This window comes from Solanum stenotomum, chromosome 4 (assembly GCF_019186545.1).
Source record: "Solanum stenotomum isolate F172 chromosome 4, ASM1918654v1, whole genome shotgun sequence".
NCBI classification, from domain to species: domain Eukaryota; kingdom Viridiplantae; phylum Streptophyta; class Magnoliopsida; order Solanales; family Solanaceae; genus Solanum; species Solanum stenotomum.
Genome location: NC_064285.1, coordinates 64,732,204 through 64,756,413, shown reverse-complemented (window position 1 = coordinate 64,756,413; position 24,210 = coordinate 64,732,204). Strand labels below are relative to the sequence as shown.

The following is a 24,210-nucleotide window of genomic DNA, read 5'->3' as shown; positions in this document are numbered from 1 at the left end:
ATCAATATAAGAGGTACTTTTTCTTTATTTATCACAAGAAAAAAGATGTGGATTTAATAAAACTTTGAGACTAATTTTTTTAGCATAGTATTAAATATATGTTGTAATTTTTCATCCTTGTATGCTTCGTCTGAAAATTTATTCAAGTCGAAACTGTGCAAAATTTCTTTATTTGGATCTTGATTTTTCTCAAATTGGCCTTCACATATAATGGTTGAGTCTTCTATTTTTACACTCTTTAAACCTTTTGAAGTGTCATCTTCCTTGATAAAATTTATTGAAGCTTCAACTTTCACGATTATTTTTTATTTTTCGCTGTCTTTTTTTTTTTTTTTTTTGTTTGTTGAATTAGCTTTCAAAATGAGATTTTATAGAGTAGTGCAATATTGAGAGTAATTAATCAATGTATAAAGTAATTACAATGAATATTAATGACTTATTAGTTTTCCTAGGTCGGTCAAATATCTATATTCAAAACTAATTAACTAAGGGTATAATAGGAAAAATATTGTAATTTATGCATTGATTTTTAAAATGACAAATATTATGAACCAATTATTCATAATAATAATGGCATATAAAAAAACAGAAAGAGTATAAATTCACTTTAAAATAATTACATATTATCCTACTAATTAATAAATTCATAACAAATTTCAATTCAGATAAACCACTTCTTTTAAATATGAATAATCGAGATAATATGAATACATATTACCTAATTTGACAAGGATGGTAATTTTGATCGTTAATTGTTTTTCCAAACAATTCTATTTTGAGTCAAATTAGTACTATTTGTAAGTACGGTTTTAAATAGGATTTAGTTGAAATTTGGTTTAGAAAATTCTCGTCACAATGGGGAATCAAATATCAGAATTGGTGAAGAAAGCTGTGAAGAAATTTAGGGAAACTGCTAATAATATGAAGTTGGATAAATCAGGTTTGTTTTACCACTAATCAATTCTTAATACTTCTAATTTTTTGTTACTAATCATATTTTGCTTAACTATTGTAGTGATTAACGGCCTCTTCATAAAGGGAGATCAAATATCGAGAGGAGAAGAATTGGTGAAGAAAGCTGAGAAGAAACTCAATGATTGGGGAATTTTCGGGTCCAAATATCATGACGCTGCAGATTTACTCTATAAAGCTGTTGATCGCTTCAGATTCGCTAAATCATGTTTGTATTAGAACACCATTTGTTCTTGGGATAAGGCATAAGCAGCCCCTAGACTATGACCGAAATTTCAGAGACACATCTTTTAACTAAACTAAGGTTCTATTACCCTGAACCCATGAACCCATCATGTAAGGCAAAAGGTGTATAAAATTCCAAAACAAATAAGTTTGGGATAATAAGACCTTAGTTTAATTAAGGTGTGTATCTGAGATTTCGGTCACAGTCCACGGATACTTGTGCATTACCTTTATTTGTTTGTTTGATAGTGGAATATAGTGTAGCAAGGTCTAAGATGATACTTAATTACTTTTAGAGATTCCTAATTTGTTTTTTGAATAATGAAATTGAATCCATATAGTGTAGCAAGGTCTAAGATGATCCTTAACTACTTTTAGAGAATTCATAATAATTGAATGGAATCTGCTTATACGAACTTGAGCAATTTTCCTACCATGAGTTAGTTTTGGGGGTCAAATTAGGTTCCGGTTATCGTGTTTTTACATGGTATCAAATCCTGTTTCGACTGCCAAGCCTACATGCTCTAGTTGGGTGTGTTAGAGTGAGTCAAAGTCCCACATTGGTTGGAAATGGATGGGTGGTCTACGTATATGGAGTACTTGTGTAATTTTCTCTTAATGAGCTAGCTTTTAGAGTTGAATTAGTGTCAGATGCCAATAGATTTTAATGGGTAAATTGAATAGTGAGCGTGCTATTGTTGTTCTTGTTGGATCTATCAAAGATGACTTACTGTTTTATGTAGTATTAGATGCACATTAATCTTACAATGTTCATCTTTCAGGGGATCGAGTTGGAGCAGTATACGTGAAATTAGCAAGTTGTCATCTGAAGGTATGTTTTTTGATCTTCTTCATTATAACTTTTGTACAAAAACTTAAATTCTTAAAACTATTTTCTCTTATCTTATCAGTTGGATCAGAAACTTGAGGCTGCTCGTTCTTATGATATTGCTGCTGATTACTACAAGATGACGACAAATTTGAAAAGTTGTGTGTTGCCTTATTGTGCTATTGCACGAATCTTGTATGACGTTGCAGGAATGTCTTATGGATATATGTCTATTTCTTGCAGAAGCAATATCATGTCTAGAGAAAGCAACACATATATTGCTGGACATTGGAAGGTTAAACGCGACCACAAGACATTACCAGGTACAACTATATTGTGGAGGAGAATCCAAATGTGCTCTTTTCGTTGTTTTCAATAGACGACTGCTGAATGTTTTCATTATGCATTTGAAAGATACATAAAAAAATCTTTTGGATCCAGGACATTGCTAAATTATATGAACACGAGAATAATTTGGAGCTGGCTATCGTTTACTATCAGAAAATAGCTGATCTTTTTCAGAGTATGGATTTAACATCATCTGCAAATCAGTGCAGGCAGAAAATTACAGAATACTCAGCTAAAGTAGGAAAGTAAGATTCTTCATCTTGAAGTAGTACGTAATATAGTTTTGTATTGCTGAACATGGAAAGAATAACTGAAGTTTTGCATTTTGTATTGTCGCAAAGATTTCAAAGATCAATCGCGATGTTTGAGGAGATAGCAACATACTCCACCAGAAACAACTTGTTGAAATATGGAGTTAGAGGGCATCTTCTGAATGCTGGTATTTGCCAACTTTTTAGAGGTAATGTTATTGCAATTAACAACGCCTTGGAGCGATATCAGGTAGAGTGTTTTCCTTTCAAGACTCCTAAGATTTCAACGGGACATGAATCATGATATATGTTTCAAGTACATAATACATCCTAATTTGTAGATACTGGATACAACATTTTCAGGGACGCGTGAGTGCAAGCTTCTAATGGTATGGCATGTCTTGTATTAACTCTAGGATCATAATGTGTTTCAAATATGATTATATACAAATAATTTAGGAGAATACTTTTGCAAATGATAGGGTTTGGCAGCTGCTATTGACAAGAGAGATGTTGCAGAATTTACTAGTTATCTCAAGGAATATGATAGCACTATAAAGCTGGTAAATTTAACACATTTTAAATTTATACTTCCTTGGCTCAATCAACCTTAACACATTTTATGATGCTTATTTCATCTCATTTAACAGAATGAATGGAGGACACTAGTTCTTCTCAAGGTGAAGGAAGCGTTGAAGGCGAAAGAGCTAGAGTCAAAAGGACAGTTAGGATGGTTATTTTATATTGTACCATGTTCGTTTGTTTTATTTTGTACGATCAAAATTAGACTTTTCGGAACAAAAAACCATTGATACCTTTAGCTAGTAGGATTGAGGAATATGATCTTACTTAATTCTTCTTCTAGGATTGCTTTCTTATCATGCTCTACTTAAGTGTTACAATTTGGGCCTTCACTTTTCTTTTCATTAATGAAATGTGCAAGTTATTGTTATTATGAATTCAAATAAAAGAACAAAAAATGGATTTAGAAACTTGTTCAAAAGAAATAAAGAACTAATTGAGTTTGACTTCCAAATTGATTTCGACATAGTGGTGGAGCCAGCATTCATAAAGGTGTTGTACAACATTAACTATATATATATATATATATACATAAAATATAATATTACCATATATGTACAGTGTAACTTTTGAATGAACCCCTAGACCCTTACTAGCTCTGTCCCTAATTCGACACATGGACTACCAACTTTCACGCAGAGGGTTCTTTGTTGAATTCCCATCGAAAGTACAAATTGTCCTGGTCCATTGAGTGTTAGTGGATGCATACCTTCACAAAAAAGATTCCTTCACTAGAAGGATATATATAACCAAGGATATACACATATCATTTTTAAAAGTTTGAAAATATATTTGGCCTTTTTCAGAATATAATATTATTATTGTTATATATCATGAAGGGTAATCAAGATCCATTTTATTCAAACTACAGTACAAACACATTGCTGCTTTTACATGGACTACAAAATTTACCAAAAAGATCATCCATAAAATTACAACATGTGAAAGGTTATTTATTTAATTTAATTTATCAGCGATAGCTGCGATAATTCGGAGTATACATGCAACTCTCAGCATACTTCAACAAATCTGCAGGCTGAGGCAGACGTGTCGCAATGCCTGTGTGTATGTAACACAATCAAATCACTTAAAAGGTAATTATAAATAGCTCTATATAATGGACATTGATTTATACGAATGCTGTAAAGTTTTTAGCGTTATCGGTACATATAACTTAAATCCAATTAAGACGTATATGACGAAAAAGGAAGAAATGGGCTCACCGAGTTCATACGCTTTAGCAGCAACATTAGCAGCAATATGAGCTGAGATTTTTCTGATATTACCAAATGGAGGGTAAATCATCCCCTTGCCATAATGTTCTTCAGTTACTTGACTGGCCAACGCTTCCGCTGTTTCGTGTAAACAAAAATTAATACTTAAAGTTTAAAGTAGAGGGGAGAATGTGACACGTTAGGCGGTTGGAGAGGGGATTGACTTGTCCAAATTTGACCCAACTCACCCATTTACCACCTATGATGGTCAAGATATGAGATTTCAATATAAGGTTTGTAATTCAAATATTCCCTCTGTTTCAATTTGGTTGTCTAGTTTTGACTTGAGACGGAGTTTAAGAAAGTAAATTCAACTTTTGACTATGTGGTACATGAACATGCCATGTGGGAAGTTAAAATTAAAGAGTTATCATTTATCAAAAGAGAAAAGAAACATTCTTTTTAAAACGAACTTAATAGGAAAGTAAGACAAAGAAATTGAAACAAAAGAGTACTTACAAGCTGCTAAAAGCATGTCGTTGTGCACACGGATAGCGCCAGCCATGACCAAGCCAAAACCAAATCCTGGGAATATGTAACAATTGTTTGCCTGTGATATTGCATGAAAGAACGTAAATTAACCATAATCGAGTTGATTGTGATCGATGGTACTTTACAAAAGGAATTTAAGCATATATATGCATTAACAAACCTGGCTAGGAATGTGGAGTTTGTTATTGTACTCTACTGGAGGAAAGGGACTTCCACTTGCAAAGACGGCTCGACCCTTTTCATAAAACAATAAGAAACCGATCAACGTCGTGAGCTTTGAGTACATGATTTAACCAAAAACAGAACTTTAGCATTGAACTCATTGTACTTTCGAAATAATGGTTCAAAATATTAGTGATTTTTTACATAGGCCTCCGTTGTCATGAATATTAACTACTTACCTCACTCCAAGTATAAGCTTCTTCAGCAGTGCATTCGGATTGTGCAGTCGGGTTTGAGAGAGCCATAATGAGAGGTCTCTGCAAATCATATTTTAGTCCGTCAGCTCAAGAAAATTTCGATTGGTGAGAAGAGGAAATGGAAAATCGCAGAAATGAAGCACCTTGTTAATGGAGGCCATTGCCTCAATCACTTCCTTAGTAAATGTTTGTCCAACTCCAGACGTTCCGATTATGGCAGCTGGCTTAATAGCCTAAATAAATTTTAGAAGTGTTAATACATTCAAAAGGATTTTAAAAGTGGTAATCCCCGATTAGGGAGCTCATCGATCAAACCTTAACAGTGTCAAGGAGATTGTTGACAGGTTTGTGTTCATGTGCCCAAGGTTTCTTGTGAGCTTGAAGTGATTCCTTTCGAGCGTTTACAATTAAACCCTGCACATAACCACTCAGTTATATAGACTATGTAAGCAGAGGAACCAATCGTAAACTTTGTGAAATGTGAAATTTAAGACAAATACTAGCCTAGGAGATGGTATATTTTCCTACCTTTGAGTCCACGAGCCAGATATTTTTACGCGCTTCCTCCACAGGAACGTTTGTCTACAGATAACAAACGCAATTTATCAAGTGAAACATACTAAACGAGAATGCGACTTTGATATACCACTGGCAACCAAAATCTTCCACCTTCTTTGAGATCGCAACTGCTATGAGTTCTGCTATGCCAGTTCCAGCCTGTGATCACGAAGAGATCGACATGAAGAACAATTTAATGACTTTAAGATCATTTCAATATCTTTTAATGTAAATTATCCATCTATATCTGCTATCGACACGAGTAGAGGCAAAAAGATTATATGATTTCAGATGCATAATATCTCCTCCGAATGTAAATCGCGTCATGAGTAAATCACAAAAGCACTAGAAATTTGGGATTTCATCCAGTTATTGTATTCTTTCTCTAAGTCATTCATTGCTACCATTTGTATCCTTTTTTACATGCTGTTAGACGTAGCTCGTCTATGGAAACAATTGAAAACTTGAGTCTTTAAAAGAAAGTTCTAGCCTCTATGGAAACAATTGAAAACTTGAGTCTTTAAAAGAAAGTTCTAGCCTTACTTCTCCAGCACCGAAGAACAAGAATGTATGATCAGCTAAGGACCCTCCGAGCAGCTTAAGCGATGCACCAAGCCCCGCAAGTACCACAGCAGCTGTCCCCTGCAGCATTAATGGGATCAAAAATCCAAACAAAAGCAAATGTCCGGTGATATAGGCCAAAAGAAATGCAGCATACCTGTATATCATCATTGAATACCAAATGTGTGGTACCATATTTCGCCAACAGCTCAAAAGCGTTGTGATTCGCAAAATCTTCATACTGCAGATGACGTTACAAATATCAGACTTTGACTTTACATGAAAGGCGATGTGGTCCTTAACAAGTTTCAAACTACTAACCTGTACAAGAACTTTTTCACCGTAGTTTTGCTTCACAGCCTTCATGAATTCATCAAGAAAGTCGTAGTATTCCTACAAGGATCAAAACGAAACAGACATATCTCAAGAACACACCGCAAATCTCAATTTATATTTCTACGTAGTAACAAGTACGATATAGAGTGATGCTATTATAAAATTGACCTTCCCAGTAGCTCTCTTTTGTCTGAGTCCAATGTAGAATTCGTCTTTCAATAGTTGCTCATTATTTGTTCCCACATCAATTGTTATAGGCAAACACTGCACATTCGAGCAAAACGATAGCACTTTCATAGTTACAAAATCATAGTAGTATATATGTTTTAACGAGTTTTGGTACCGCTGAAGGTCTGACTCCTCCGAGTGTAGTATACAAAGCCAATTTCCCTACTGGTATACCCATTCCCTGGGACAATATAATGGAATTCATATTCCATGTCAGGATTACTCATTCGACGCATTACAACGTACTCAAACAAGAAAAGAAAATTTGTTTTTTTGGGCCAATGAATCTAACTAGAGGATTCACAAAAATGCAAGAATGTTGAAACTTAACACAAATTTTAAGCAATTTTTACACTATACTACAAACTTCTCCTATGTTGAGGGAGTCCATGAAGGACTGCACCCCAAGGGGTGTAATGTAGGCAATCTATCCCGACTCAAGCATTACCCATTAATTCTGCCAATCGAACCCGTGACCTACAAAATTTACCGCTTACCTCTAATCAAGTGAACCCTTTCTATACACCTAGCTACCACACACACAATACACAACAACAACATACTCAGTATAATTAATCCCGCAAGTGAGGTTTGGAGAGAGCACTACATACACAGACCTTACACCTACCTTTGTGGGGTAGAGAGGTTGTTACTGATAGATCCTCGACTACAAACTAATAAAATATGTGTCGACGGATTACCTGGCAGCCGAGATCTCCAAGTCCAAGAATTCTTTCACCATCGGTAACGACAATAACTTGTATTTTCCTTTCAGGCCAGTTTTTCAATACCTCAAGGATCCTTCCTCTGCAAATAAATAAACACTTACATCTTTAGTTGAATTACTTTCACTACAAAGCAGTAAATACACTTTTAACTCGTAAAAGTACCATACTTTTCTTTCAAACTGATGTATAAACCCTGCGGACACTTAAAAATGCTTCCATATTTTTGGCAAGCCTCACCAACAGTTGGAGTATAGACAATCGGAAGCAACTCTTCTACATTATCGATAAGAAGCTTGTAAAACAACCTTTCATTTCTCTCCTGCAAATACAATACAGAAAAGAAAACAGAGGAAGAATGAGAAGGCTGGCTAAATAAAATACCATTACAACATCAATTTCACGTATGGCCTCTGAACTTTACCCGTTATAATAACAAAGTCACAAAACCATTTTTTTGCCACATTAAACAAACTGAAATTCACCAACTATAACAATAACTTTACATACTCTGGACGTCCCAATTTATATGCCATAGTTCAAATTTCGAAAGTCAAATTTTTTATTTTGACTGTGAATTTGGACACACAATTTTTAAGGTTTTTGAAAAATAATTTACATAGTTAGAAACTACATAAAAAGTACAATAAGTCACAAAAATTAACAATTCAAAATATTCAAAAGGAATACGAATAAACTTTGTTGACTCTCGAAATCTGAACTATGTCATACTATCTTTACCAACTTTACGGTAAAGTCACTAAGTCTAAGTTTTTTTCCGCTACACGATAAAACATACCTCTCAAGATGACTTTTGTGTTACACAAAACTCTTATAGCAGATAAAGTTCAGTTACTTTAATCGAATAAAAAGTTAGGCGACTTTACTTGGTCTTATGGACTTGCGATGGATAAAGTTAAGTGATCATACATGAAAATGACTCGCACCCCTTCATATGAATAGCAAAACTCGATGCACAACTAAATTCATAAGTAAAGAATTTGTGCTTATAGTTTACCTCTAGTTCCATCAGGGCAACATATTTATTCAAAGGGACTTCATATCCGCGAAGACTCTGCATAAGTCTTCTCTCCTGAAATGACATAACACAAGATATCACATGTTCATGCAGGGTCCGGGAAAGGGCCACATTACACAAGGTATATAATAATGTAAGATCCTACATGACGCAAACATCAATAACTGATTCACGACTCGAATTCATGACTTATAGATCACTCGGGAACAACTTTTCCAACTTGTAACATTAATCAGTTTATGTACCTGAAGTTCCTGGGGTATAACCGCGGGTGGAAGAAGGCCTTGCAAGTAATGAACATCTCTTTCCTTCTCCGTGAACGCGAGCCCTTTGTTGTAACGTGGATCCCTCAACAAGTTGTAACCACTAATTTTTTCCAGCCAAAAAGTTAACAAATATAACAACATTTTACAGCCAAATTTGCAGATAAAAGATTACAAACTCCCAAAATGATCAGAAAAACTACTTCTTAATTCACAAACTTGAAACTCTTACTAATTCATGAATATGATCTCCCTACTCAATGATCACAAGCTATGTTGCTCGGAATCTTTAGAAATGTCAATGGGTGCGAATCGGATTCACCAAAAGTAATGTATTTTTAGAGAATCCGACACGGGTGCGGATCGAAAGTAAAGAGTCCGTACAACTTAGATCACAAGTTTGTTAGTCAAAAATATTTCTTAAAGATTCCATTAACACAACTGTAATCACCATTTTTTAAGCTAATCAATCACTAACATTTTGTTAAGGTGTTGGTACGTTGAAAAGAGTTCTTAGGTTTAAATACACGGCTACTAACAAGATACTACTATTTTCTTTGTTCTTATGACTCTTTTGAGATTTCGAGAGTCAAGCAAATTTTTCTTTTGACCACAATTTTTGTACTTGCCTGATATGATTAATTATTGTGATTTATGATATTTTTTAGATAATATTTAAAATAGGGACGGAGGGAGTACTTAAGACGGTCAAATGAGAAAAAAAATTAAATTATGTACCAAGTACATTTTTTGGTATATTGAAAATTAATCATTTTTATTCCTTGACAGAAACAAAAACTTGATTTCACCGTATCATGTTGATGGCAAATCAATAGGTACTTTCAAATATTTAAGCGGTTAATTACTGTAATTTATAATATTTTTTACCATTTATATTTTTACTTTATTTATTTTAATTTATTTGTCTTGATTTTTATATGAAAAAGACAAAAATGATTTTTTTTTATTAGAAGCTTTTTCAAATGTTACTTAAATATTTTAAATTATTAACCACTGTTATATTAACTTATTACTATTTTTTATTTAGAAAAAAGTTTCTAAACATATAAAAAAATCCCTTAAAAAACTTTTGGAGATCCTATATGAATTTAGACTCAACATTAGTTAATTTGACTTAACTTGTAGTTTAAATCAAACAAAATAAATTGTGAAACAAATTAAAACAAAAGAAGTATTTCAAACAAAAAAAACTTATGATTTCTATGTTCGAATTGAACAAATATATCAATAATCAAAATTTGACTCTTCAAAACCAAAACAATACCACATATATAAATTGAGACAGAAGGAGACATACGTGATCCTCATTGAGGAATTATCGATACTTATATTAGTGGAAGGAAGGATAGCAAATCGCGAAATTAATTTGAGACATTCACAAGCTGACATGAACATTACGATTACCTAGAAACAACGAAAGTCCATGGAGTGATGAGTTGATCCTCCGTGGCACGATCCTCACCGTAGATATCCTCAACACCACCTTCAACCGTTGATGTCGGTGACATGTCCAACACCGCTTCACTCTTCTCCTTCATCTTGCTATTCATTTTTTTCTCACACACTAGTAAGTTGTAAGTAATTTATTTTATTTTGCCACATATATAATATAATAAAAAATAGATTAGCATTATAGTACACGTACACGTGTCTCAATAAATAAATATATACTCATCAATTCTTGACTCTTCCTTTACTTTGCCACATGTCATTTTCTTGAAAGATGTGAATGATGATTTCGTCACTTTCTTTAGCACTTGGTATATCAGTCTATGGATAAGTCGATAGAATTTTTTGATGAAATGATTTTAGAATTGGAGGAGCTTAACATACTATCTTACAATTTTTAGAGTCTATGCCAACTTATAGGAATATAATTAGACGATACTTTCAATTTTTTCGTATGTATTGATTTATGAATATTTTGGTAATATGACTTTCGAATGATTTTTCTGTAAAAATCTTTACAGAATTCGTCGTAGGAAGTTGGGCGAGCAATGCGTATATTCTCACAATTTTTGAGTTCATTTTGGACATAAAGGGGCTAATTTACATGAATTAAGCGATTTTCTTAGTTTTTCATGTGGGTTATCCCATGAATATTTTGGAGATATGACTTTTAGATGATTCCTTTGTGAAATCTTTACAGAATCCTCCGTAGGGAGTTAGGGTAGCACTACGTACATTATCAAAAAATTTAGAGTCTATTTAGGGCATGTAGGGGCCAATTTACAAGAATTAGGTGATTTTCTCAGTTTTTCGTATGTCTTAACCCATGAATATTTTGGTGATATGACTTACGGATAAAAAAAAAATTGAAACCTTTACGGAACCCTCTGTAGGGATTTGGAGGAGCATTACGTACAGTCTCACAATTTTCAGAGTCCATTTTAGACATTTAGGGGCCAATTTATAAGAATTAGGTGATTTACTCAGTTTTTCGAGTGTGTTATCTCATGAATATTTTTGTGATATAGCTTCCAGACAGCTTGTTTGCGAAACCTTTACAGAAATCTCTGTAGGAAGTTGTACTTACAGAGTCATAATTTTTAGAGTACATTTTGGACATTAAGAGGCCAATTTAATTATAAGAATTAGACAATATTCTCAGAATTTTTATGCGCTTGAAAAATCTTTATAGAACCTTCCGCAGGGGGGTTGGGGAAAAATATATACATTCTCATAATTTTTAGAGTCCATTTTGGGCATTTAGAAGTCAATTATAGGAATTAGGCGGTTTTTTTTTTTTAATTTTTCGTGTGTTAGCCCATGAATATTTTGGTTATATAGCTTCGAGATAATTTATTTGCAAAGCATTTACGGAACCCTCCATGGGGAGTTGGGGGTGCAGTATATATGACTCACAATGGTTTTAAGACGATTTCTTTGCGAAACCTTTACGAAATTCTTTGTAAGGATTTGAGGGAGCAATAAATACAGTCTCACAATTTTTAAAGCCCATATGGGGCATTTAGGGGCCATATTACAGGAATTAGGCGATTTTTTAAGTTTTTCGTGTGTGTTGGCTGAATATTTTGGTGAGATGACTTTCAGGCGATTTCTTTGTGAAATCTTTATGGAACTCTCCATAGAGAGTTGGGGGAGCACTACATACAATCTCAAAAGTTTTAGAGTTCATTATTGGCATTTAGGGGCCAATTTACAGGAATTAGACGATTTTGTCAATTTTTCATGTGTGTTAGCCCATAAATATTTTGGTGATATGACTTGCGGACAATTCCTTTGTGAAACCTTTATGGAACCCTCTGTAGGGAGTTGGGGGGAGGGGTAGTACATACAATCTCACAATTTTTAGAGTCCATATTAGGCATTTAAGGCCAATTTACAGGAATTAAGCGATTTTCATAGTTTTTTCGTGTGTTAGCCCATGAATATTTTGGTGATATGGCTTCCAGATGATTTCTTTGCGAAACTTTTATGGAACCCTCTGTAGGGAGTTGGGGGAGAACTACGTACAGTCTCACAATTTTTAGAGTCCATATCGGACATTTAGGGGCCAATTTACATGAATTAGGCGATTTTCTCAATTTTTCTTGTGTGTGTCAGCCAATGATTATTTTGGTGATAAGTCTTTTGAATACATTTTTTTCAAAACACTTACGAGAGCCTACGTAATGATATAGGGGAGCAATACATATAACCTCACCATAATCCCCACTATTTCTTTAGCATGAAAAGGCCATTTAACATGATTTAGACGATTTTTCGATTTTTGTTAGAGGGCCACTATTCTACTCTCTACTTGTAAAATAGACTAGAATCAAGGATCAAATCAAACATTTAGCTAAAATAAAAAGTAGAATGTAACAGACTTAGAGGTACATCAAGAATAATCTTATTTGCAGGCCACACATTAGTTTCAGAAGAGAAACTTTCAATTGTTATAGTGAACCATAAATCCCAATAGTTCAGTATTGCATACCGAACTATAGTGAATGAGATGATATCTTTATGCAGAATTGAGTTTTTGATAGAGCCAAAAACTGACTCGTAGCAGGATTATAAACATAAAAATAAAGTTTTTTCATATGTTGAGTTCATAAATGTTAAAAATCTTACGAATTGAGTCCATAAAATTTAAATCATATACACCTCCGACTCTTCTTATACTTTTTGTTTCAACGGGGTTGGATTATTTCTTCGAGAGTTGATGCCTAGCCAGCGAAAGATATAACATTGTTATATCCATAGTAGACTACACCAATCAACACATTCACCATATACACTCATATTTGATGTCAATCATGTGATATGGGCTATGTATTTGTAACATTATTTACTTAAGGATAATATTTATTATCTAAAAATAAATTTGAGACACAAAAAATAAAAAAAGACATTGAAGAAAGAATTATAAACTATCTTTATACCTTGCAAATATTCAATTTGTAGGATTAAAAACAATGAATAGTCAGAGTAGTTTTTTTTTTTTCAATGAGTAGAATGAAAAAAAGAAATAAGAAAAGAAGGGAAAACAAGTATAATTGCAACTCCAAAAAGTAATGAATTAATGATGTATCTTGTTAGAGGGTAAAATTGACCCTTCTAATCTGTCCATTATACAAACTTTTGTTTTCTTTACCTCTTATAGGAAAGTTACTAATATTACCACTGTTGAATCCTGTTCGGTGCTATTGAGGAATATCTTCATTTTTGAGATATTAGTTAGAAACGTCTCGCTATTTCTGTCAAAGGCATTGTATAGGTTTATCAAACCAAATAAATCTCCAATAAATCGTGCTTTGGATTGGAGAACAATTTCGCTACCAGAACAAAAAAAGTTTGATCATTCAAAAGAAATTCAAATGAGACCAAAGGAAAAAAAAAAACATAAACATTGGGTGCCTAAAGCCAAAATTTAGAAAAGATAATTAGTTTATTTAATTTGTTTATATATTTTATCCTTATTAATTCTTTAAAGATATTGTAATTGATTATAATTTAATAATTTATTTTTCTTTTTTAATTAACAGTATCACATCTCTTGTAATATTTTGTAAGACAAGAATAAACATATATAAATTATTGTACAATATATAACAAAATAAATGTTTAGATCTCTTTTATTGATTCTAGTTTTAAAAACTTTTTTAACATAATCAATTGTTACATGAACTATCAAAATTTTCTTTTGATTATAAGACATTCAAGGTTAAGACAATATTTTTTAAAAAAACTTAATTATTTGATAATCTAATTAGTTTGAGCTTGAAATGTTTAATAAAACATCTCAAAGAATTGAAGACAATCTTATAAAGCCAATATTAAAACATAGTTAATTCAAATTGAAATGAATTGGATAAATTAAGAAATCAAAAGTAACTATAAATTTAATTGTTTACGATTTTTAATTATAATTACATCAATAATGAAATTTAAAAAGTGTGCATAATAATTAGTAAGAGATTTGCAACAAACTATTAAGAAGATTTGAATTAATAGTAATAACAAATACATATTTTTTTGATATTCTACTTAGTAGGGTATTTTGTTTCTTCCAAGTGTGCATATTTCTTTCGTTATACTAAGTTCTCGCCTAGTCTCATCAGGACAAGACAAACACATACAATACTAGAAATCATCATTCGAGGATACTTTTGAGTTTCAACCCATAAAAGTTTGAATGGGTTTACAGTTATTAGATGATTTTCTCAGTTTCGATCGTGTGTGTTAGTCTAGAAATATCTGGGAGATATGTCTTTCGGACACATTTTTTTCAAAACCCTTACAAGATCCAATGTAATTATAATAGGGGAGCAGTACATGTAACCTCAGCATGATCTCCACTATTTCTTTAGCATGTAAGGGTCATTCAACATGATTTTTTCAAATTTTCGTACGGTCCACTATTCTGCTTTCTACTTGAAAAAAAGGGACTAGAATCAAGGATCAAATCAAGCTATTAGCTAAAATAGACAGAAGGAAATACATTATTTGTATCTAAGTTCAAAGTATATAGAATAAATATTGTTCAAATAAGTAAAGAGTCTAGAGAAGACGACGTGGCCATTAATGCCATTCATAAGGAAAAAATTTGAAGCATTGTGTTGGCCTACATCCTGTGAAATTATAGACAAGTTGTGCAACATCCATCTCAAAGTTATAAGAAATAATCTTACCAAGAAAACTCAAATAAAACATGGGTGGAACAGTAGGATGAATCGCGATGCTCGTCATCTCAAACCAATTATAGCCCTCAAGTCCAAAATCCTCCGGGCATTGTAGAACAGTGTTGGCTACATTTCCAGCATACTTCTTAACCCATACTACATCTCAACTATGAATATTGCTCGCAAGGTACCACACAGTGATGCTTGGCACAAATCTAATATTCAATGCAAAATACAATGCACCACTTGATCCAAGATGACAACAACCTTTCCCGGTCTCCATATCTCAGGCAATTTCAAAGCCCAGAAACACTTGTGGATACTATCATAAACAGTGATCTGTAGTGAATCATCAAGCGAACAGAATACTCCATCGATGACACTAGCTGATGGTGATTTCATATAGGTAGAATGTAAGTCTTAGAGGTACATCAAGAATTATCTTATTTGCAGTCCACACATTAGTTTCAGAAGAGAGTTAAACTAATGAAACTATTTATATGGAAGAAAGTATTTCTCACTACGTGAAAGAGCCATTTATTTGTTTCATTTCGTGTGTGTAAGCACATATATGATCTATCTAATTCTATTTTCTACTAACAATGCCGCAAATCAAACAAGTTAGGATTGACTATATGAATGCTCACTGACCACGTCACTCCATTTAAACCATTCCTATAAAGCATAAGAGCTATAGTTAAAAGTACTAATGTCTACAAATATTCTCTACTAATATGCATTTTTTTCTTCCATCATATATGCCCTAGCTTTACTAAGTCTGTATGGATCCCCAGATTGTAGTTCTTCGAGACATCTTTTTTCCATGCAATTTTAAGTCTACCTCATATCTTTCAACACCTTCTCTTACGTACAAACGAATAGGTTCATTTAGAGCTTGATGCATGACATAAATCAAACCATCTAAAGCGACCATCCCTCAATTTATTCCCAATCTGTTACTTGAACCTTCTTGCAAATGCAATGATTTCTAATCTTGTATGATCGATCACACATCCATCTTGGCATTCTCATCTCTATGGCATTCATCTTGTGAATGTGATGAACTATAGCTGAATTGTTTGCATTTTCACTCTGCAATCTTATCTAATTGTCACTCTTATGTTGACTAAACTTGTAATGCATATATTCACTCTTAATTCTACTTATCCTAAAACCATAAACTCTCTAAAGTTCTTCTCCATAGTTTAACCTTTTGATTGACGCCCTCACTTGTTTCATCAATTAGCACAATATCGACAACAATTAACATACAACCAAGAACTTCATCTACCATTGTGTTGGTTAGCTCATCCACAAGTACGTCCATCAATTAGCACAATATCGACAACAATTAACATACAACCAGGAACTTCATCTACCATTGTGTTGGTTAGCTCATCCACAAGTACGGCCATCAATTAGCACAATATCGACAACAATTAACATACACCATGTGCAGATCCTTCTTCCTCTAGCAATAAACTTCCATCAATCTCCTTAGGAAAAGTACAGACACAAATCCGAATTGGTTCACCAACACTCTGGTAATGCTCCTAGTTTACAATTTATTACTCTTTCTCAAAGTTCCATCATATGACTACACTACACTGCTTATGTTGTTGTAAAGTTTCATTATATTACTCAAAAGTTCACAAATTCTGGTTTCTACAATTGCCTTTCATTTCTTTATGACTTTACATGATTCTCTTAGGTTTATCCAACAATTAAAGGCTTTGATAATAAAAAGGGAAAGACTCTGTTTTGGGGACCCCTCCAAAGTTTTGAATTCTATATAATTTTTTTCCGGAGTTATCAAATCTTTACAAAGTATTCAGATGACCTAGTTGTCATTTGCACCAAAGCAAACACACACAAAAAAATGATTATGCAGGTTCGGAATATGTATTTTTTTACCCCTCCCTAGGAGCTCCCACCTTTTTGTTCCCTCGGTGACTCAAACTCACAATCTTAGGGTTGGAAGTGAGGGATGTTTAGCAATATGAGGTACAAGGTCAAGAGTTTCACTAATTCTAACTATCTGAGGGATAAGATTAATAGTGAAGGAGATATATGTTAAGAGTATATTGGCCCAAACTTTGAGCAAATTGAAAACCAGATAATGAAATGGCAGAGACTTCAAAATAATTAGCTATTAGCTAGAATAGAAAGAAGGAATTCCATTATTTGTATCTAAGTTCAAAGTATATATAGAATACATATTATTCAAACAAGAACAAATAGAGTCTACAGAAGACGACGCGGCCATTGATACCATTCATAAGGAAAACATTTGTAGCTCTCTGTTGGACTTATGCCTGAAAAATTATAGACAAGTTGTGCAACATCCATCTCAAAGTCATAAGAAATAACCTTACGAAGAAAACCTAAATAAAATATGTGTGGAACAGTAGGATGAATGACCATGGTTTTCAACACAATTCTATGATAGCCCTCAAGTCCAAAATCCTTCCGGCATTGTAGAACAGTGCTGCCTACATTTCCAACATACTTCTTAACCCATACTGCATCTCGACTACGAATATTGCTCACAAGGTACCACACAATGATGGTTGCCTCAAATATAATATTCAATGCAAAATACAATCCACCAGCTGATGATCCAAGATAACAACCACCTGATTTTCCTCTCTCCATATCTTCAGGCAATTTCAAAGCCCAGAAAGACTTGTAGATACTATCATAAACAGTTATCTGTAGTGAATCATCAAGCCAACAGAATACTCCATCGATGACACTAGCTGATGGTGATTGCGTAGAACGAAACAGTCCTAGAGGTACATCAAGAATAATCTTATTTGCAGTCCAAGCATTAGTTTCAGAAGAGAAACTTTCGATGGTTACAGCAAATTGTAAATTAGATTGATAGTCAGGTATTGCATACCGAACTATAGTGAAGGAGATAATATCTTTATTATCAGGGTTATCTACCTTACAAATAAATCCAATAGGTGGTGGATTATATTCGTCGTCCTCCATGCAGATTTGAGTTTTTGGAAGAACCAATAATTGGCTTGTGGAGGGATTATAAACATAGTAATGCACCTTTTTCACATAGCAAAGAAGAAAACCATTGGATGCTGCAACAAGACGTGCATTGCTATGAAAAAGATTGTCTAATGACTCATCGAAAGTGCCATCAATCACTGATTGAGACGACGAGAAGAAGTTAGTCCGCATAGGTACACGGGGAACCTCGAAGTGTTGACAAAAGAAACCAACTAGATATGGTTTTTGGATCCATCGTCTGCAACGGCAATCAGTAATGTACTTTTCCCAACACTTGGATACACATTTAAACTTTGCCAGAGATTTTGAAGGCAAAAAGTCCAATATTTTTATCATAACATCTTCACAAATCTCCTCCTTTACACACTTCTTTCTCATTCGATTCATACTCGCAATTTCAAAATTTGAAAACAGAATACAAGAGTAGTGGACAATTGTCAGTTAGCAGACACAAACAATTGAAATTTTTATACTGATTCACAAAAACTCCAAAGCTGAGATTTTTATATGTATACCAAAGCAGCAGATGATAATCGCTTTCAATACAGAATCGTTACAAAGATAGAGATTTTTATACTGACCAATCCAATCCTAATCCAAACTTCTTTGGGATCGGAATTTGGGTGTTTCTTTTTCTTTTTTTGGCTGAATAGCCTATTGGGATCCGAAAAAACCCTAATGGGTTCAATTTGGGTTTTTCCTTTTTCTCTTTTTTTTTTTTTTGGATGAATAGCCTTTTGTGGTAGAAATAATATGCATAAATTACTTATATACATAAGTTTGATTTCCTCGTTCTATATTTTTTTTCCAACCTTCTTAAAATATTACTTAAATTCCTTCTTTCTCCTAATTCTAAAAATTACTGGATACATAAAAGTCTTCAGCCGTTCACCACTCCTATTTTCTCTCCCTAAATTCACTCCAAATTCTTAGCAGTTACAAAATCTATATTCAAATTTGATTTTCAAAATTAAACTAACAAAACATAAGAAAAAAAATTGAAAATATTTTTCAAAAAAATTAAACTAATCAAACAGAAAAAAAATTAAAAATATTTTACGAAAAATGTTTTCCATAATACCAGACACAGATTTCGTTTCTTTATGACTTTACATGATTCTCTTAGGTTTATCCAACAATTAAAGGCTTTGATAATAAAAAGGGAAAGACTCTGTTTTGGGGACCCCTGCAAAGTTTTGAATTCTATATCATCTTTTTCCTGAGTTATCAACTCTTTACAAAGTATTCAGATGACCTAGTTGTCATTTGCACTAAAGCAAACACACACATAAAAGTGATTATGCAGGTTCGGAATATGTATTTTTGTACCCCTCTCTAGGAGCTCCCACCTTTTTGTTCCCTTGGTGACTCAAACTCACAATCTTAGGGTTGGAAGTGAGGGATGTTTAGCATCCGATCAACTCCCTCTTGTCTGGGAATATGTATTAATTTCTGCACTGCAACTAAATTGTCTGAGGTACAAGGTCAAGAGTTTCACTAATTCTAACTATCTGAGGGATAAGATTAATAGTGAAGGAGATATATGTTAAGAGTATATTGGCCCAAACTTTGAGCAAATTGAAAACCAGATAATGAAATGGCAGAGACTTCAAAATAATTAGCTATTAGCTAGAATAGAAAGAAGGAATTCCATTATTTGTATCTAAGTTCAAAGTATATATAGAATACATATTATTCAAACAAGAACAAATAGAGTCTACAGAAGACGACGCGGCCATTGATACCATTCATAAGGAAAACATTTGTAGCTCTCTGTTGGACTTATGCCTGAAAAATTATAGACAAGTTGTGCAACATCCATCTCAAAGTCATAAGAAATAACCTTACGAAGAAAACCTAAATAAAATATGTGTGGAACAGTAGGATGAATGACCATGGTTTTCAACACAATTCTATGATAGCCCTCAAGTCCAAAATCCTTCCGGCATTGTAGAACAGTGCTGCCTACATTTCCAACATACTTCTTAACCCATACTGCATCTCGACTACGAATATTGCTCACAAGGTACCACACAATGATGGTTGCCTCAAATATAATATTCAATGCAAAATACAATCCACCAGCTGATGATCCAAGATAACAACCACCTGATTTTCCTCTCTCCATATCTTCAGGCAATTTCAAAGCCCAGAAAGACTTGTAGATACTATCATAAACAGTTATCTGTAGTGAATCATCAAGCCAACAGAATACTCCATCGATGACACTAGCTGATGGTGATTGCGTAGAACGAAACAGTCCTAGAGGTACATCAAGAATAATCTTATTTGCAGTCCAAGCATTAGTTTCAGAAGAGAAACTTTCGATGGTTACAGCAAATTGTAAATTAGATTGATAGTCAGGTATTGCATACCGAACTATAGTGAAGGAGATAATATCTTTATTATCAGGGTTATCTACCTTACAAATAAATCCAATAGGTGGTGGATTATATTCGTCGTCCTCCATGCAGATTTGAGTTTTTGGAAGAACCAATAATTGGCTTGTGGAGGGATTATAAACATAGTAATGCACCTTTTTCACATAGCAAAGAAGAAAACCATTGGATGCTGCAACAAGACGTGCATTGCTATGAAAAAGATTGTCTAATGACTCATCGAAAGTGCCATCAATCACTGATTGAGACGACGAGAAGAAGTTAGTCCGCATAGGTACACGGGGAACCTCGAAGTGTTGACAAAAGAAACCAACTAGATATGGTTTTTGGATCCATCGTCTGCAACGGCAATCAGTAATGTACTTTTCCCAACACTTGGATACACATTTAAACTTTGCCAGAGATTTTGAAGGCAAAAAGTCCAATATTTTTATCATAACATCTTCACAAATCTCCTCCTTTACACACTTCTTTCTCATTGGATTCATACTCGCAATTTCAAAATTTGAAAACAGAATACAAGAGTAGTGGATAATTGTCAGTTAGCAGACACAAACAATTGAAATTTTTATACTGATTCACAAAAACTCCAAACCTGAGATTTTTATATGTATACCAAAGCAGCAGACGATAATCGCTTTACAATACAGAATCGTTACAAAGATGAGATTTTTATACTGACCAAGCCAAGCCAATCCAATCCAAACTTGTTTGGAGATCGGAAACACCGCTTTCAATACAGAATCGTTACAAAGATAGAGATTTTTATACTGACCAATCCAATCCTAATCCAAACTTCTTTTTAAAATATTACTTAAAAAGTTTGTTAGATTTTCTAATAGTTTCTATTGTATATATTCTAATTTCTCTAATGAATTCATTTATACAGATAAATTATAATTTTGATTTTTTAATTTATGTGAGGCGATAAATTTCTCTTGCAATAATTCTTCAATTTCGTATTGATCTTCAGATATGTGCTCTCCTCTCATGCCTAATTTTATACTTTATTATTAATTGATTGCAATAAGTTCTTTATAATTGTTACATTTTCATTTTCTATTACAACAATAAAAATATTTTTTGTTTAAACTCTTCATTGTCCTCTTTAATGGTGTGTTAATAGATATATAAGAGGAGTTTAGTATTTTATAATTAAAAAAATGAAGGGAAAAGTCCAAAAAATTAAGAAAAAACATTAAGAACATGAGTAATAATAATAGAAATGTATATCATAGAGAGATATCATGTCATTTCATCTACGTTTCACTTTATCAAATTTTATTAAATTAAGAAAATTTTAGAATTATTTATTGAAACACATTTGTCTTTGTCACAATCTTAAGAATACTCTAGAAACGTAATACCCTATGAAGTTGGGCCTTTTTCTCATAGTCTTGGCAATAATGGGTGAGAAGTTGTGAAAATTTAAGTATAGGAGAACAATTTTATTTTCGTGGGGAATTGATAGATGATAGGTTTTTTTTATAACTGATAATATAATTAAATAATCATAAAGCCAATAGTAATGAGATTATTACTCCCTCTGTCTATTTTATTCGCTCATTATATTAAAAATAATTGTCCAACAATTCAATTTGAAAAACTAAGAGATAATTTATCCTTTGTTTAGCTAATACATTTCTCAAAACATTAAATTTAATATGTTCAAAAGATAATAGTAATTATTTATAATTTCTTAAGATGTGTGCTAAATCAATAGTGAATAACTATGGTTGGACAAAGGGAGTATTAAATGAAAAACTGTGCATGATTTTGCACATTTGTTATGGATATTTTCCTGTGATCTTTTCATTAATTACGTACAATTCAAGAAGACTTTGAATTATCCGTAATTATATTTATTAATAATTATACAACATTTTATTTAACTATATTTAACATAGTTAATAAAGTTAATTGGGTATATTATATAAATGGAAAAAAATAGAAAAAAAGGCCGAAAAATGAGAAAAAAATAAATGGTGTTCTAGGCTATAGTGAGGTGTGTGTGTCTATATATATATATATATATATATATAATCCAAAATTGATTGCAAAATCAAATGTATTTTATGATCTGTAAAAAGTAAAATATCATTCTTAAATAAATTTGTGACATACCGTATCAAAATATCTTCAGTTGAGGCACCGAAGTCAAAAGCTATTAAAGTTTATGTTGGCACAATCTGATTTCTCAAAGAAAATTGAATTGTAGTCATATTCAGCTCAAACTCGGCTCAAACAAATGAGATAAAAATATACTGAAAATAATAGCAAGTCATCAACAAAATATGTAAAATGAAAATTAAAATGAATTGTTACATACATTTCTTGACTTCTTCTGCTCAATGCTTCTACAAATTTCCTGAACATGAAATTGGAGGAATTTATATATTCTCTAATACTCTTTAATCTTTACACAAAAACTATAAAGCTGGGGAAATTGAAAAGCCAAAGGTCTGATTATTAATTAGCATTATTTGGTACAGTACGTGGGATGAAGCAGTTATTTGAGCTTTATTAGAAACTTATATTACGTGGACTTACTGTTAGCATTAATGTTTGTTATTGGCATTACTGTTAGTTATCCATAGTATGTTTTGTTAGGTTTTTTAAATTTATTTAATTAATAAATTATGAATTTTAAAATGCAAAAAAAAAAAAAGAGAAAAAAATAAAGATGAATGCTGGCCATAGAGAGGTGCCACATCACCTTCTCTCTATATATGTGTGTGTATATATATATATATATATATATATATAGATTTGTTAACTTATTACTTATAAAATTATGTTAACAATTCATATTGCCTCATTGAAAGAATGTTTTTTCAATGTTGAGTTGATAAAGATTCAGAATTTGATGTGTGGGAGTGACAGAGAAAGAAGAAAAATGGGAGTTGCAGAGGATATTTTTTTTTAGGCGGAACCCATTGGTGGCCCCTTTAAGTTGGCATCAATTTTCAATTAGAAACCTAAACTAAGCATTGTTCATTTTAGATACCTCATGTTATATCATGCTATGTCATTTTGACACTTTTTGCTGACATGTCATAGAGAGTGTAATACACTCATTACCGGTGCATGAAAGGCATATTTAATCATTTTTATTTTATTTTTTTACATCTTCTTCCTCATTATAGGGTTGGAAGTGAGGGATGTTTAGCATCCGAGCAACTCCCTCTTGTCTGGGAATATGTATTAATTTCTGCACTGCAACTAAATTATCTGAGGTACAAGGTCAAGAGTTTCACTAATTCTAACTATCTGAGGGATAAGATTAATAGTGAAGGAGATACATATACATATATATTCTTATATGTTAAGGGGTCGTTTGGTTTGAAAATGAGTTATGATGGGATAAGTTATGTTGAGATTAGTTATGATGGGATAAGTTGTGTTGGGATTATTTTTTATTGAGTGTTTGGTTTGTTGTATTCAAAATAATAAATTTTAAGAGCAATTTATTTGTTTACAAAAATGCCCTTCATTAATGTAAAAAGTGATATAACAAAAGGGTTGAAAGA

At 32.7% G+C, this 24,210-nt stretch overlaps 5 protein-coding genes across 5 annotated transcripts in view; 1 reads left to right on the top strand and 4 right to left on the bottom strand.

Moving 5' to 3' along the window:
- The first annotated feature begins 801 nt into the window (after positions 1-801).
- LOC125862968 (alpha-soluble NSF attachment protein-like) lies at positions 802-3,438 on the top strand. Its single transcript, XM_049543099.1, has 10 exons — positions 802-940; positions 1,016-1,180; positions 1,980-2,029; positions 2,109-2,184; positions 2,270-2,349; positions 2,468-2,619; positions 2,716-2,875; positions 2,967-3,014; positions 3,108-3,188; positions 3,276-3,438. The coding sequence occupies exons 1-10, from the start codon at positions 856-858 to the stop codon at positions 3,435-3,437; spliced, it is 1,059 nt and encodes a 352-aa protein (XP_049399056.1). The 5' UTR covers positions 802-855; the 3' UTR covers position 3,438.
- Positions 3,439-4,139: 701 nt separating this feature from the next.
- On the bottom strand, positions 4,140-10,689 carry LOC125862221 (NADP-dependent malic enzyme). The gene is made up of 19 exons (XM_049542249.1): positions 10,528-10,689; positions 9,085-9,205; positions 8,819-8,893; positions 7,971-8,122; positions 7,777-7,882; positions 7,191-7,256; positions 7,016-7,111; positions 6,833-6,904; positions 6,669-6,752; positions 6,494-6,592; positions 6,062-6,109; positions 5,921-5,974; positions 5,708-5,806; positions 5,536-5,625; positions 5,375-5,452; positions 5,134-5,208; positions 4,941-5,031; positions 4,431-4,559; positions 4,140-4,266 (listed from the first exon to the last, which is right to left on the bottom strand). The coding sequence occupies exons 1-19, from the start codon at positions 10,671-10,673 to the stop codon at positions 4,178-4,180; spliced, it is 1,770 nt and encodes a 589-aa protein (XP_049398206.1). The 5' UTR covers positions 10,674-10,689; the 3' UTR covers positions 4,140-4,177.
- A 6,717-nt stretch (positions 10,690-17,406) lies between these two features.
- LOC125863173 (uncharacterized) lies at positions 17,407-18,927 on the bottom strand. The gene has a single exon (XM_049543342.1). It carries the CDS (start codon positions 18,666-18,668, stop codon positions 17,499-17,501), a length of 1,170 nt encoding a protein of 389 aa, XP_049399299.1. The 5' UTR covers positions 18,669-18,927; the 3' UTR covers positions 17,407-17,498.
- Positions 18,928-19,911: 984 nt separating this feature from the next.
- LOC125863174 (uncharacterized) overlaps positions 19,912-24,210 on the bottom strand; it is a 6,155-nt gene continuing 1,856 nt past the window's right edge. The window contains exon 2 of the mRNA XM_049543343.1: positions 19,912-21,275. Coding sequence (XP_049399300.1) covers positions 19,999-21,168 — 1,170 coding nt within the window. The 5' untranslated portion in view covers positions 21,169-21,275 and the 3' untranslated portion in view covers positions 19,912-19,998. The remainder of the gene's footprint in view (positions 21,276-24,210) is intronic.
- LOC125861667 (uncharacterized) overlaps positions 23,796-24,210 on the bottom strand; it is a 15,121-nt gene continuing 14,706 nt past the window's right edge. The window contains exon 3 of the mRNA XM_049541520.1: positions 23,796-23,911. Coding sequence (XP_049397477.1) covers positions 23,796-23,911 — 116 coding nt within the window. The remainder of the gene's footprint in view (positions 23,912-24,210) is intronic.